This window comes from Bradysia coprophila, chromosome X (genome assembly GCF_014529535.1).
Source record: "Bradysia coprophila strain Holo2 chromosome X, BU_Bcop_v1, whole genome shotgun sequence".
NCBI classification, from domain to species: domain Eukaryota; kingdom Metazoa; phylum Arthropoda; class Insecta; order Diptera; family Sciaridae; genus Bradysia; species Bradysia coprophila.
The window spans coordinates 5,755,775-5,770,252 of NC_050737.1; the positions used below are offsets into that span (position 1 = coordinate 5,755,775).

Sequence of the window (14,478 nt, forward strand, 5' to 3'; positions counted from 1 at the left end):
TTCACGAAAATTGACACATATTTTGAGTTTTCTCGGAGCTAGGTTGTTACATCACCACAAACATTTAAATTTTTGCTGAAAACTAACACATTTTAATGCCAAACGATGGTCGTACTCTACCAAATGATAATAATTTCGCCACGAAATGTAGGAACAATTTAGCCATGTGTAGATTCGTCTTAACTAGTTAATTTATGCAACCGAGTAATGAAAGCTTGTTTAGGCACTAGTGTCTAAAAAACAGTTTATCACTCACCGAGAGGTGCAAGCAACGATTATTTTAAATTTCGTTTCTGGATTGAGATAGAAGACCCTATGATTTTTACATTTCTTTAAATTTGTTGTCAATACAACAATCCAAGCGGGAACTTTCCACTCAACAAACCGTACTCATAATAGAATTCTTCCTCGCTGTGCTTTTATTATGCAAACTGTGTACGTATACATAACATCAATATTTTAATTTACATTCCGAAATAATTACACCACCCGACCTGTATCATTTAGCAATTCATTAAATAAATAATCAAACGGTAATATTTGTGGGACGACGCCATCAAGTCTACAATAAAATTAAAATCAGATGAATAAGGGTTCAGCGATAAGTTTCAGAATTTGTGACATTTTAAGTTCAAACAAAATTCTGATATCTGATGACCCAATTTTAAACTCAATTCAATTCAGTCCAAATTTAATAGACCGAGCGCACTAGACATCAGTCCATCATTGAAACCTATCTTGAATCTTAGAGTCGAGTCCGTCAGATTTCTTTCTTTTATTACAATTGATAGCTTGAATTATTAACGAAATGTGGACCATACTTCGAGAACCTCGAACTCACATGCGGATTATACGGAAGAGAGGTGGTCAATGTAAAAAAAAACGTTTTCGTTTCAGTGATCTATCAATTTAATGAATTTGATTTTTCTTCTATCTTAATCCATCTACCCCACCGCTGATAACAATACCTTTGGACCGATCTTATCATCTAAAACTCCTCCATCCTCGGAATAATCTTCGTCTGACGATGGTAGTCCTTCAATAGTACGCCGTGATGTCGTCTGTATACTTGCTGGTTCACTTTCATTTGTTGAATCATTTCTAACATCGTCGAGTTGTGATGTCGTTTGTACATTTCCTGTATCAGTTTCATTTGCTGATTCTTGTTCATCCTTTTCGAGTCGCACGTCAAAGTTTAATGTTGGATCTGATGTTGTTGTCGTCGTAGTTGTCGTTCTTGCAGTTGTTGCAGTTGTTTGCTCATTTACAATTGGTTCAGTTGTACTTTGTGGCGTGTTTTGTATGGTACTTGTAGCGACAGGCTTTTCCGTAGCGTGCTCGTGACCCATTCCGGAACCGAATGTTCCAAACGATGATGGAAACGAACCGAATGGTAGATGTTGATTATGGTTGTTGTGTTGATTTAAAAATTGTGTTATGAAACTGGACAGCTGAAAATTTTGATTGTTTGGGAATGTCACTGTCGGATTCGATGGGGGGAATTGTGTCTGATGATTAAACAATGAACCGTGTTGCTGAACGCCAAATCCGGATGTAGAAAATGCTTGCTGGAAGTTCAGACCATTGTATTGATTGGGTGCATTAATTTGTTGAATTCCGACAACATTCGATACATCTGGAAAATTTGAGTCGTTTTCACGTGTCCTGCTACCATTAACAGAATTGTACTTACGAGGGAATCCGTTTTGTGTGCTGTACTGTGTATTGAAACTAACACCAGAAAATGCATTCGACATGTTGACATCTTCGTTGCCAATATTATCACCATTTTTGTGCATTTGTGGTTCTCTTACTCGCTCTTTTAAAAAACTTGGTTCGTTTTTCATCTTATAAGACTTTGTGAAGCTTCCGAGTGCATCCAAAGTAGCGTCTACGAGATGAAAGTTATCCTTGTCGCGGAAACCGTTCCGTCGACTCACAACGGTTGATCCGGACTTCGGATCAAATCGCCATTTCTCATCGCGTAACGATTCTCCATCGTAATAGCTGAGTGACGGATACTCTGTAAATTTGTCTACAAAGAAATCTTGAGTACCTACAATAAATCGTATCCGGCCGTTCCTTCCTCAGGATCCAAATGCTTGACAGTCACTTCGGTTTCATCACCGGCATATGTTGTTCCAACCTGCAAATAAGAATCTTAGTCATTTTTCGTTATATGAGTGGCAAATATTTGCACAGAAAAAAACCCGAATTCATTAGACTTTTTATTAAATTTAACCGATACGCGATGACTAGTCAAATTTGATTCAGCTTTTATGGCACACTCGAAAAGTGATTTCATACGATTCAGAATAAATCGGTTGTCTGCGAGAGCTAAGTTCAAACCAAAAATTCTCGTAATTACGAGAGTCAAACTTACAATGAGTTTGGTGTTGCATATTATCCTCAATTTAAAGAAATAGGACATAGGCATGCGGCCTAAAGGATGGGTATATTTGTATACGAACAGATCGGGTGAGAGGTGAGACTATACTACACAGTGTCTTATTATGCAATTTTGTTTCAGAACCTCCTTTTATCGCTAATGTACACTTACATATCACTCAATCTGTGGTCCGATATCAGTACCCTCTTAAGGGCAACTATCATATGTTGTTGATAACGGACTTAACGGATGAAAGCTCTGACTAACGTATTCGTAGCAGCTTGTTTAATCAAGTGAAGTAACAGATTTCAAATCAGTCTTTGGAACATATTTAAAATAAGTAAAGCTATAGATCTGATAGTAAAGCTGCTGTTTTCCGTCTGAGAAAGGTTAAAAAAAACTCCGAATTGATCTATCAACAATTTCCGTATCATAAGCATTTTAAAGCGTTGTCGACGTCAATGAAACTTAGACATGCATCTGTTTCAGCTGGTTTTCAGTTAGTTCACTCCAACAAACAAAAGTGCTTATACGTTGTTATACGGTTGAATGCGCGTGTTTACTACCGTATAAAGATGTATGAGCAACTATGTTTTCATGCCTTGGCCATAAACGGAATCATAATTTAGGCCCTCAGCATGAAAAGTTGTATACGGTGGTCCAAAACAGATGCGTAAATAACTATTTAATAATTGGACTAGCTGAAAAATGGCTGAAGTGAATTCAGGTCCCAAATTTACTGACGTCAAGTGTTTTCGGATTTCTATTGATTATAAGTCATGAAATGGATGCATGCAAGGAATTCCAGTCTGCATGAAACGTTTCAATTTTGCATAAATTATGTAAATTAATTCAAGAATTCAAGAACTATCTCAGCATACATCTAGTACATGTGCCATTTTCAAATAAAACAAAGTTGAAAGCCGGAATTACTTTTTTGTTCAAAATGTCTCCATTCCATGCATCTTTTTGACCCAATTTCTTCAGCTAACCTTCGTAAATTATGATTCATATTCAGCCAGGATGTCGTCAGTGACGACCTAATGCTATGTTTATTTTAACAGAAAATTGGAACAAATTCCGCTAGAAAAATGCAGAATTTTTCATCGAGCTAATTGATAAAAATTTTAATGCGCCATAGAACATTGCTCGCAAACAATGTGCAGTTCAGATATAAATTAATCAGTGACTAATTGAACATAATTTTCTGAAAATAGTCACTGGATTACATTCACAATGCAAAACATTTAAATGATTAAATTTTATTAAGTATTTTTTTGTGTTCAAAACTGTTGACTTACTCATTTGCATAATTAAAGTGTTATGGCGATGCTCAACAGGTAATATGTCTATATTATACCAGATTGTTTGTTTAATTTTCTGTTAGTTATCATATATAAAATCAATCGTATGCCCAGTAGCACACTCGTGTTGTTATTATTTTATTGAAAGAAATGGATTTTACTCGAGATTGTATTAAATACACCGAAGCAAAGTATAACGAAAATGCGTTGATAATCTCAATTAGTTGACCCTCACCGGTTATAATGATTTTATTCGGCAATCTCAATATAATCTCTAACAAAATGTGTTATCCGTATGATTCAAGGTATATCCGATTTTTGCTTGTACTTCTGTGTTGACCGTGGTAGAAACACTTCACGAGCTCTCCGAAATTGACCTTTAATTGTTTAAAGTTTGTTGAACGCAAGTAGCACTAAATTATCTTTATTTAATGGTCAGAGTAAAATTCGTTGAATAATCTAACTGAACTGATAACTGAAGTAAGTCTCAATTGCATGTTGAGTAGTATTAGATGTGTGCGTGCATAGTGCATTGTGCATACACTTCCAAAACATTTTTTTGCAGTTCTAAAACATACCGCAGATCAGGTCAGGTTGACCTTACTTGAATTTTCAGGTTTTTATTTGAGAGGCTGTCTGGTCTGGTCCTTAATGACCTGAGCAACAGGAACCCAGATCAAAGATCGTTTGTTCCCTACTCAAGACCTTACTACTTCTATCAGAGAAATTTCCTTGTTTTCGATAAGCAAGTGCGAAACCTGAGATTGGTCTAAAGTGATAACATTTGTGCAATATTGGCTTATGTCCATTGCAAACAGTAAGATAATAAAAAAACAATTAAAAGGTCAAACAACTGTCATGTACTCAGTTTATATCAGATTTCAGGTCAATTCCACGGCAATATAGTGACATCCTTGTCTTGTATATGAGAGTTAGTGGATGAAAGAGTGAGAGAGAATATTGGAAAAGTGATACTGTGGTTTGAAATTGTCTACCACAAATACGATGAAATTTCCAACTTTTTCTTCCTTTGGTTATAAAATGACTATTCCTTACGATGCGATGATGCATAACTTTGACCAGTTACACAACTTTGACCAGTTACACAACTTTGACCAGTTACACAACTTTGACCAGTTACACAACTTTGACCAGTTACACAACTTTGACCAGTTACACAACTTTGACCAGTTACACAACTTTGACCAGTTACACAACTTTGACCAGTTACACAACTTTGACCAGTTACACAACTTTGACCAGTTACACAACTTTGACCAGTTACACAACTTTGACCATTTGAGTAGTGAAAGACAGAAAGATTAAGTTGTGTAACTTATCAAAGCAATGATTGTTGAATTTCCTTTGCATAATTTAAGGTAGAAATGTACGTTTGCTAGTCGAAAAATCCAACTTTTGCAAGACATTGCTCTTTTTAGTGAGTGAGACATCCAAGAAACACCCTTTTCCTCACTTAAGCAAGAGATCTTACATACGATTCTAGATACTTATAAAATTCTGTTCACATAATGTTATCCGATTTGCTTCCGATTCGCTGCTTCAATCATTTTTATTAAAAAGATCTTTCACAAACTATATTCCAGCAGATCAGAACACATGATACCATTTTATGAATAAAATTCATGAATTCTCACACAATGTAAACATACCGTTATCAAAATATAAATCACAGATACCAAAAACATTTCGAACGATGGTCACTTTAAACGTTCCACCAAAATGTATTATTCACTGTTGTTCTTCACTAAATTTAAGGTATATTGCTGGTCCAGCATACTACACATCTACTTCAATAGAATTTCAAGATTCAACTGACAAAAAAAAATAAATTTTAAGAATCACTTTACGTTTGCTGTGTAATGGTCATACTAAAGCTTTCTTAGAAGTATTACACCAGAAAAAAAAAAACAAAACGAAAATTAATTCGATTTGAACTTAAGACGATATAAATATTCTTAATGAGATAATTCAAGTCGCGTACTCAATACAGAGGCTGTAAAATTGAACTGCAAAAAACGAGTTTGTGGTAAAATGTTCTTTTCTTGGTTGGTTGAAATACTTTTTTTTCTAAAATAAATTCGACTTCAGTGTGAAATGGTATCGCCATTGGATGCTGTTTTTATTTTGGGAAAATAACAGTAGATTACGTACCCTCACCCGAATGGCTGTGCTGGCTTTTTAGTATGTTAGAATTTAAAGTCTTTTACCCGATAAGACCAGAAAACGATTTCGAAGCAGACACAGACTATATCAGTAAAAGTAAAACACATTCATCTGTTAATGAAACGGGAAGTAAAGTGAATTCTACCTCTCACTAGCCGATAAGATATATGCATATTTGAGGTGAATTGGTTATTCACGGGTAGATGATCATGCTCAATAAAATATTTAAATTTAACTGCAGATTACGATATTGCGGAAAGAATTACAATTTAACATACATTCAGTTGAAAGATTTACGATCATAACTGGTTAAAAAAAACCAAGAACTTTCAGCTTTACGGTATTGCACTGTGGCTAATTTGGCTGTGTATTTTAAGTTCCATTTTAGAATTTTTAGGATCGATAAGATTTGTACTTACAACTATAACTGCATGTCCTCTTCCATTTGATGTTCATTTTTAAGTAGAAAAATCAAAAATGTCCAACATAACGTAAACCTTCGTGAACCATCACCATGTATCGGTAGAACTCTTCAAACTCTAAGCTTGACATCGATAACTTTTCATTTTCAGATAATTTTGTGCAAACATTGACAAAATGCCCAGAGACGGTGAAATAGCTGCCATATTCAATCCTCGACGGGTTCGGGCACCATCCGTTGTTGTCACTGGCGATTCACCGAATGGTCCCTTTAGCGGCTTTACGAATGTTGCGAACACTACCACTCCCCAATTGATTCATTCAGATTCTATAGCGTCCGGGCATCCAGATACCGTTGAGAGTATTGTTTGCATTCAGGTGAGTACATCAATACGAGGTTGAGTTTATTTACTTTACTTAAAATACTTTAAACAACGCACTTAAAGCAAAAGTGATCATAGTCGACAGCTGCCAAGTAGAGTACTGTTTTGTATGAAATTCTTTTTTACAGTGTTGTACATTTGTGTGACACACTGTCAAATTTCAGTACTCTATTTAGAGTACCACTCATGCTTGAAGTGTGTTCAAAAAGCGTAAGCACAAAAGTGGGTGGTAGTTAAAGAGGAGTTTCCATTTCATTAAACTCGTACTCTTACGAGGTTACGTGTTCTTCGTTTTCTATAGTTTCCTAATCTATAAAGTGGCACTGCAGTAGATTTTTACTAGTGATACCAAGTAGATTGTTAACCTGACAGATCCGACCAATTCAGCTTGAAGTTACGGACCTTTTTAATTTACTTTTACGGTGATCGAAACCGTGGACTGAACTAATAAAACATTTCAATTCAATTGTGACCCAAAAACAGAGTCAACAAATTTTCAGCAAATCAAACGAATTTTCAGAACAATGCATCAACGCCAACAGCCGACACAGCTCCAACGCTGCCGAATTCTTCTCGATCCAGCAACAAATGCAAAGATTCCTGTTGCTCAGAATTGGCTCAGAAGGTTTGTGATTTGTGAAAGAGCATCATGCAAAAATAAATCGTTCCAATCATTCAGATGTATTTCGGCGTATGTGTGACCATACTTGTAACGGCCTCATGGGTGGGCGCAACGCATTGCATCAAATTCTTATACATTCGACGAAGTAGCGTAACACATCAAACTATTATATCCGATGACATCGATAGTAATTCATCAGTTTTCTACATTTCAAAGATGACGACGATACGTGAATTTAATGCACCATTTTTTGCATCATGGTTTTGTACGAATTTTGCTATTTTATTCTTTCCGATATATTTACTGGGTCGGATTGCGGTGAAAAAGTGCGAAAGTCCGAGTGAAATGCTGGGTGATGTTCTGCGCGGCTTACGGGATCGTGGCTTTACACCAGGTAAACAATATATTTAGGAACTGTTCGTAAACGATGTCTGTGCAAAGCGGAAGGTGGCGGAAATTAGTCTGATATGATTAAGGAACACTTACGATCGTCAAATGTTCTACAAAATTTCTAATGCCTACCATTCCATAGGTCGATTTTTTAATCGTTGCATCACATTTTGTGTTCTATGGCAACTTACTACGTACTTATATGCATTATCGTTAAGAGCCCTGTTAGCCACGGACGTGATGGCCCTATTTGCCACGAATGTTGCGTGCGCTTATCTTTTATCATGGGTGATACTTCACGAACAGTTCGTTGGAGTTCGAGTAAGTAAATCGACCAAACGTATACTTGTGGCCACGATCAACCAATTCCAATTTTTTATCCAACAGATTGTAGCTGTAATAATGTGTGATACAGGAATTGCGTTACTTGCCTATATGGACGGCATAACAGGGAGTCCTACATTAGGCGGAGTTGTGTTAGCTGTTTTATCAGCTGCTGGTTACGCAGTCTTCAAAGTAACGCTTACGCTGATATAGCTCAGTTGTGCGATGAATTTTAATTTTGTTTTCTTTGATTTCATTACCAGGTGATGTTTAGAAAGGTCATGCGTGAACCACCTGTTGGCCAGGTAGCGTTCACATTCACAATATTAGGATTTATAAATGCGTCGCTTATATGGCCGGTGTGTTTGGCATTGTATTTTTCGGGAACGGAGAGTATGCCGTGGGAACGTGTATCTTGGATTATTTTACTTATAGCCAGTGTACTGATGTTAGGTAAATGTTGACGGTCATTTCGTTTGTTAGAGAATGTGTTAAGACTCGATTTCCATTTCCTTTTCCATTTCAGTTTTTCATATTTTAACTCAGTTTAGTGCTGCGGTCACATACAATCTGTTCGTAACATTAGGATTGATTACTTCGGTTCCCGTTTCGGCTGGTATGTACAATGACTTTGCTAAATCCGTTTTTTTAGTTTTCTCGATCGTCTTTATTTATTAGAAATCAATTTTTTCCTTGAAATCATTTTTTTTTTTCTTCACATTATAACATAAAAAACCCAAATTAATTGAAATTAAAATAAACAAAAAAATGACAAAGCTTTGGATGTGGTGCTTTATGGTGCGAATTTCGCTGGTATGAAATTAGCTGGTGTAGTACTGATATCAATTGGATTTTTCCTAGTCATGTTTCCGAATAATTGGCCCGATTACATAACAAGACTTATACGGTAAGTGTAAACAGCAAAATAATCATTTTGAACAAAACGAAATAAGTAAATTGACGAGAGACGATAATTTTTATACCGATTACATTACAACTTAAAATAAGATTCGGAACGGGTTCACGTTGACCCGTTTAAGTTCAGGTTAAACCGAAACCTGAATCTTGAGCTGAACCTGAATTTTCAGTTTCGGGCTCGACCTGAACTGAGCCTGAAATCCTAATTCAAGTTTGGGGTCAAAATTAGGTTCGAGTTTGAATCAAACCGAACCAGACCCGTTCTGGATGTTAAAAAATGACAGAGTTTAACATTTTTCATATGAAAATAAATTTAAAAAAAAACTTGAAAATCTACACAACACTTTTCTTGATTGAAATTGTCATTTTTCCAGCTTCTACTATTATAATATTACAACGTAAAAAAATCAAATTAATTATTATTCAAATTGTTTGTGTTTGTTGAAACTGTTCAATTATCATTTTCATTTTATCTATTATGATTTCAACCATTTCAACAATTAGTTTTGTATTTTAAATTGGGATTTTGTCAAAATTTTTCCAGAAAAACTGGTCGTGCAATCCTCCGAAACCAATGTTGTTGCGAATTCGCCGAAATTGATTACGATAAGTCGGTAGGATTTATTTAAAAAAAAAACTCCACAGAAAAAAAATCACAGAAAAAAATCAATTGAGAATAAAAATAAACAAACAAATTAAATACAAAATCAATTTAAAATCATTTGAAATTTATACCGAAAAAAGATTTTTTTTTATTTCCAATTCATTTTTACATTTAACATTCTGTTCATTGTTGTACATTTTATGTAAATTTTTATTGACTTATTTTGCAAATTTTTATTTTATTTCATTTTTTATCACAAAATTGAGTTGTTTCGCTAATTTTAAATGTCGATAACATTTTTTTATTATTCTGAATTATGAACAGATATATTTAACATAATATATATTTGCTAATGGACCCTCTCTCTATCTCTCTCTCTCACTATCCTAATTTCTTTTCGGAGAGTCGATCGGTTTTAAAAGCTCCATCTAGTTGAAACTTTTTTAATTACTAAAATTTGGATGAAAACATTTACTTCGTTATCTTAAACTAGCGTTCCAAACGTACGGTCGATTAGGCTCAGGAAGAGAGTATAGTTAATTTGAACGAACGGAGGAAAACTACAATAAGCGAATGATCCTGACGATAGAAATTTATAAGTTCAGTTTCAAGCAGGCACGGATTCTATTGTTTTTGTACTCAGTAAGTACATTAAATTAAGAACCCTACTGTCTGAGAAATTTTATCCGCGCATATCCACGCCGAAGTGGGTACCGGCTTTTACACAAAATCAAAACTAATTCAACTCCAAGTGAAATCGATTCTAACATTTTTGGGCTAAGAAATGTGTTCTTTGAACTATTGTCGTCAAATCTTATGAAAACTATACTCACCCATCCGCAACTCCACTAAAACTTTTCAATGAGCCTTTTCCTATCCATGTGAAGCGTTCCGTTCCGAATTTTTTACTTTCAACGAGTCATCACACCCAACCAGGATGGAAAGAAAAATTCTTAGGCTAGTTTTGGCATCTGGGAACCAAGCCCTGTCGACATACAATCCAGGAAAAAGCAAATGTGTCAATTTTTCGCCTTGTGGTGATTTCAAAAAGAACTCGATAGTTTCTATCTGCAGCAGCTACATAGATCGGTTGAACAGTACAGAAAAAGTGTTCAAATCAGACATTGTCGCTTCGCTATTTTCGTAAATATTTTAAGCGGCATTTCAGCGGCAATTGCAGTGGAATTCTAGTGAAGCACAATTTAAATAATTTTCGATAACTTTAAGACAGAGAACTCGTATACGTAACATTAAATCCAACTCTTCAATAAACTATTTTGACGAATTGAATTCTCATGTTATTACAATTACATCTGAAGAATTTGTAACTCTGTGGAGTCGTCAGTGTTAGAGAAATTGTAGTTGTAAGAACAAAAATGTACGCCAACAAGATGATTTTATGCAGTACTTGGAACATGAAAGGTTTAGTCTTTTTTTTTTTGTTCATCCAAATGATTAGTTTCAATCAGATCGATTTTTTAAACCATCAGCTCGCTGTATCGCTAACATATCTATCTCTAATCTTCATTCTGCTGTCTGTAAAAACTATACGCCATAAAATTTCGTGGTTTTTTTAGTCGTTTTTTTTCAAATTTTAAGTTTTCGTTTTTTTAGGGGTTTTTAATTTTAGAAAATCATTACAGCTTACAACTAACTAAAATAGATTTTAAATAAAAGATGCTTTTGTTAAAAGTAACATCAAAAAACCGTTACGTTGGCACCTTTTATACCTGTTCTGATGTAAAATATTGAAAATTTATTATAATCTTTAGACACTGTTTTCCCACCTTCATCCTTTTCTCTCTCTTTTTTTTATTGAAATTATTTTATAATATTCATGACTAAATTGTTTGGTATTTAGTTGCAACAATATTTTCGGATTCAATCACGTGACTTTCATTGAATATTTACAGAAAATATTTAGCGATCAAACAGATATCTGCATGAAATGTCTGTAAATTTTTTCGTTCCACATTCTGTTTCTAAATTTTCTTGGTCGTCAATTCATTGGATAATAAAGTTACTAAAAACTAACACCGAAAACTATTTCGAAGTGGAGTAAGAGGTTGACATATCCTAAATGTTTAGAAGGCAAACCGATTTTTTTTGTATTATGAGTTGATATTTATGAACTGGTAGAAAACGGTCGGAAATATTAAATGTGGGGTATGGGGTACGTAGGCACTATTTTTTTGTATATTCGATATATCAAGAATTATTATTTACATTATAGAAACGTGTATCGATCGTTTGCTGAGTATCTCTTAAAAATTTAACGAAACATATCCCACAATTTGATTCACGTAACAAATACTTGACAAACTATATTGCACATACTCTCCTTCAATGCTAAGTATTATGCTTCAAAAATCATTCGAAAAAATAGGATAATTTCAGGGTTTTCTATCAAATTCCGCTTGTACATTTTATGGGCAACAAGTGTTCAGTACTATGTTCAACTGTAGTAGATCCGAGCGGAAACCAATACTCAAAAATTTATTTCACAAACCTCATTCCCGGATACTCAATTCCCCTAGTGGCTTTTCCATTTGAGTCAATCCAAGTAACGAAATTCATTTTTATTTGTAAATACGAAAATTCTATTTCTATTTTCTAAACTCACGACGAAAGATAAGGTAAGTTTTGGAAAACATATGTCACATCGTATTCGTTGGTCTCCTCTTTCTTTTCAAATTTAATCGAACGCGAATGCAGGGAGAATCACACGGAACTAAGGTTTCGTCTGCTTGTGTGACCTCGAACTCGAATTTGAGAAGAAAAAATTAAAATCCTAACACGAATTTCCTCACAGTTTTTACCAGCTGGTTTTTATCTACGAATCATATTTAATTGGATCCATAAAACATAACGCCTATAAATATATGTACATTAAAAAATATAAATCAGACGAACAGAGCCAGTCTGTGCTAATTTGGCACAATTCCGAAATTTTAAAAGGAAAAACAAAATAGCAATTTTATTTAGCTTTGGTGTTTCGATGCTCCCTCTCTTGCTCTCTGTCTCTCTGTTAAGCTGTATAATGTTCTGTGGTGGGCTACGATCAATATAAATATAAATGTTTGATGGTAAAATTAAATTGCATGACACAATCTCTATATGCCTTTATTATGCCTCAAAATGACCCAGTCAATAAAAATCTGGTAAATAAAGGGATTTTTGGTGTAGCACTAAAATAGTGCGGGTGATACCGTCTCAATTGTTACCGAATTCACGCTGTAAGTGCGGTCGAAATTCAAAATGGAAAGTGCGGAGGTCTTTCTAAAGTAGCGTCATTTTTATACAATGAAGCGGTGAAATGTATTTTTTGGTTCCATTTTTCATCGAATCGTTCACTTAAAATTCAAATTTAAGGCACACTTACGGCGTGAATTTGTATGGAAAAACGCCTATATCGGCATCCCTTCCCAGAAATGTTTATTTTTTTGTAGAAAAATGTTTCTGGAGGGGTGCCAGAACTTTGCCTAATTTTGTAACTTTTCGGACGTTGTTACCCACACTAACAACAGCTATTTCTCTTCAAAACCTTTACGTAGTGTAAAAATGAAGTCCCAATTTTCATTTCAATTGCATTTTCTTTACAGAAATATCATCTTGTTGGGTCATTCTGCGAGGTAAGTTTAAACAAAATTTTCAAATAATTTCTTTTACTTTGAACATTTGTTTTGAGAATATTGAAATATTGAAATTTTTTACAATAAAATTGTTTTTCTTCGATTTTCATGTGTTGCTTTTCTAAGTTTTCTTTCTATCACCTATGTATTTTTATGAATAAAAATTGCTTCTAATTACGAAAATTTTCAATTACAAACAAACGAAAAAATAGAAACTAAAAATTGAATTTGAAAAGTTTCACTTTTCTATATTGAACATAATAGTATCCGTAGATCTGCAAATATTTGAATTGGAAATAATATATTGGTTTACTTGTTTCAATTTTTATCGAATTTCTTTTGTTCATCCTATTTCATACTTTATCATCGGCAATACGAAAATATGCTATTTTGACTTCTATAATTACTTTATGCTAAGTCAATGTATAAAAAGTCCGACATATTTTGTTTTAAGTCATGTGGTTCAGAGCTACAAGAAGCCATTGCACTATATTGTCGAAGGTATTCAGACCAAATATTCTGATTTTGACTTCAAAATTTTTAAAGTAAATTTAAGCAAATCTAGAGAGTAATCAGATTACCATGTCGTGCACTTTTTCCAACAAAAAATTCTGAAACTCCAGAAATTCGGTAACCTCGTTGGAGCCAAATTCTCTATTCTGTTCGTAAGATTTTGAGTTGATAACTGTCGAGCTTCGATTAAGTGTTAAATATTTGAAAATATTTACTTGTTTTAACAATTTATAATTACCTTCACATTTCCCCGATATTGGTCGAAATTGTGTGACATAACGGAAAAGGGCTCCAAAATATTTGTAAAAGGAAAAATCTTAATGGTAAGCCCAGAATTCCCGTTGTTATAATATATTTCAGGACTTAAACGTTAAAAGAACTTTTCACATCGTTTTTCACCAATGGACCATAGAAGGCCTTTTTATTTTCATCGGTTACAACCACATTACTTACAACCTAAAATCAGACATTTTACTAAGGGCGAAAAAACTCGGTAAAATGTTTCCGTTAGACGTACTGGTTCTGCATAGTGAATTACTTGAATCTCCAAACAGTTTACCTTCAGGTTCAATCTGACGTGGAGTTGCACAGTTTTGGATATTAAACCGTCAATATTTTCACTACTGCAACACCGGTGTGAGCAACCGGAAAGCTGATTCTGTTGACCTATAAATCAAACTAAATCCTATAAATTGCGTATGTCAATCTCATACGACTGAGTTAATTTTGCATGACCTGAATTTAACCTGTTCCGAGAACAGGGAAATATTTAGTAAACAGTTAATAAATTGGTCT

General features: G+C 34.3%; 2 protein-coding genes across 17 annotated transcripts in view; one reads left to right on the forward strand and one right to left on the reverse strand.

Moving 5' to 3' along the window:
• The window catches only part of LOC119085343 (putative thiamine transporter SLC35F3), a 28,782-nt gene that overhangs the window by 2,731 nt on the left and 11,573 nt on the right, over nt 1-14,478 (forward strand). For 8 of the 16 annotated variants that reach the window (XM_037195726.1, XM_037195739.1, XM_037195732.1 and 5 more), the window contains 9 exons: nt 6,450-6,675; nt 7,201-7,305; nt 7,360-7,696; nt 7,835-8,208; nt 8,280-8,469; nt 8,543-8,632; nt 8,794-8,923; nt 9,479-9,548; nt 13,141-13,170. In XM_037195726.1, coding sequence (XP_037051621.1) covers nt 6,475-6,675; nt 7,201-7,305; nt 7,360-7,696; nt 7,835-8,208; nt 8,280-8,469; nt 8,543-8,632; nt 8,794-8,923; nt 9,479-9,548; nt 13,141-13,170 — 1,527 coding nt within the window. In that variant the 5' untranslated portion in view covers nt 6,450-6,474. The remainder of the gene's footprint in view (nt 1-6,449; nt 6,676-7,200; nt 7,306-7,359; nt 7,697-7,834; nt 8,209-8,279; nt 8,470-8,542; nt 8,633-8,793; nt 8,924-9,478; nt 9,549-13,140; nt 13,171-14,478) is intronic. The other 8 variants (XR_005089293.1, XR_005089294.1, XR_005089291.1 and 5 more) reach the window with 3 other exon arrangements.
• On the reverse strand, nt 894-5,608 carry LOC119085423. Its single transcript, XM_037195841.1, has 5 exons — nt 5,364-5,608; nt 2,061-2,146; nt 1,694-2,007; nt 1,123-1,636; nt 894-1,056 (listed from the first exon to the last, which is right to left on the reverse strand). The coding sequence occupies exons 1-5, from the start codon at nt 5,397-5,399 to the stop codon at nt 945-947; spliced, it is 1,062 nt and encodes a 353-aa protein (XP_037051736.1). The 5' UTR covers nt 5,400-5,608; the 3' UTR covers nt 894-944.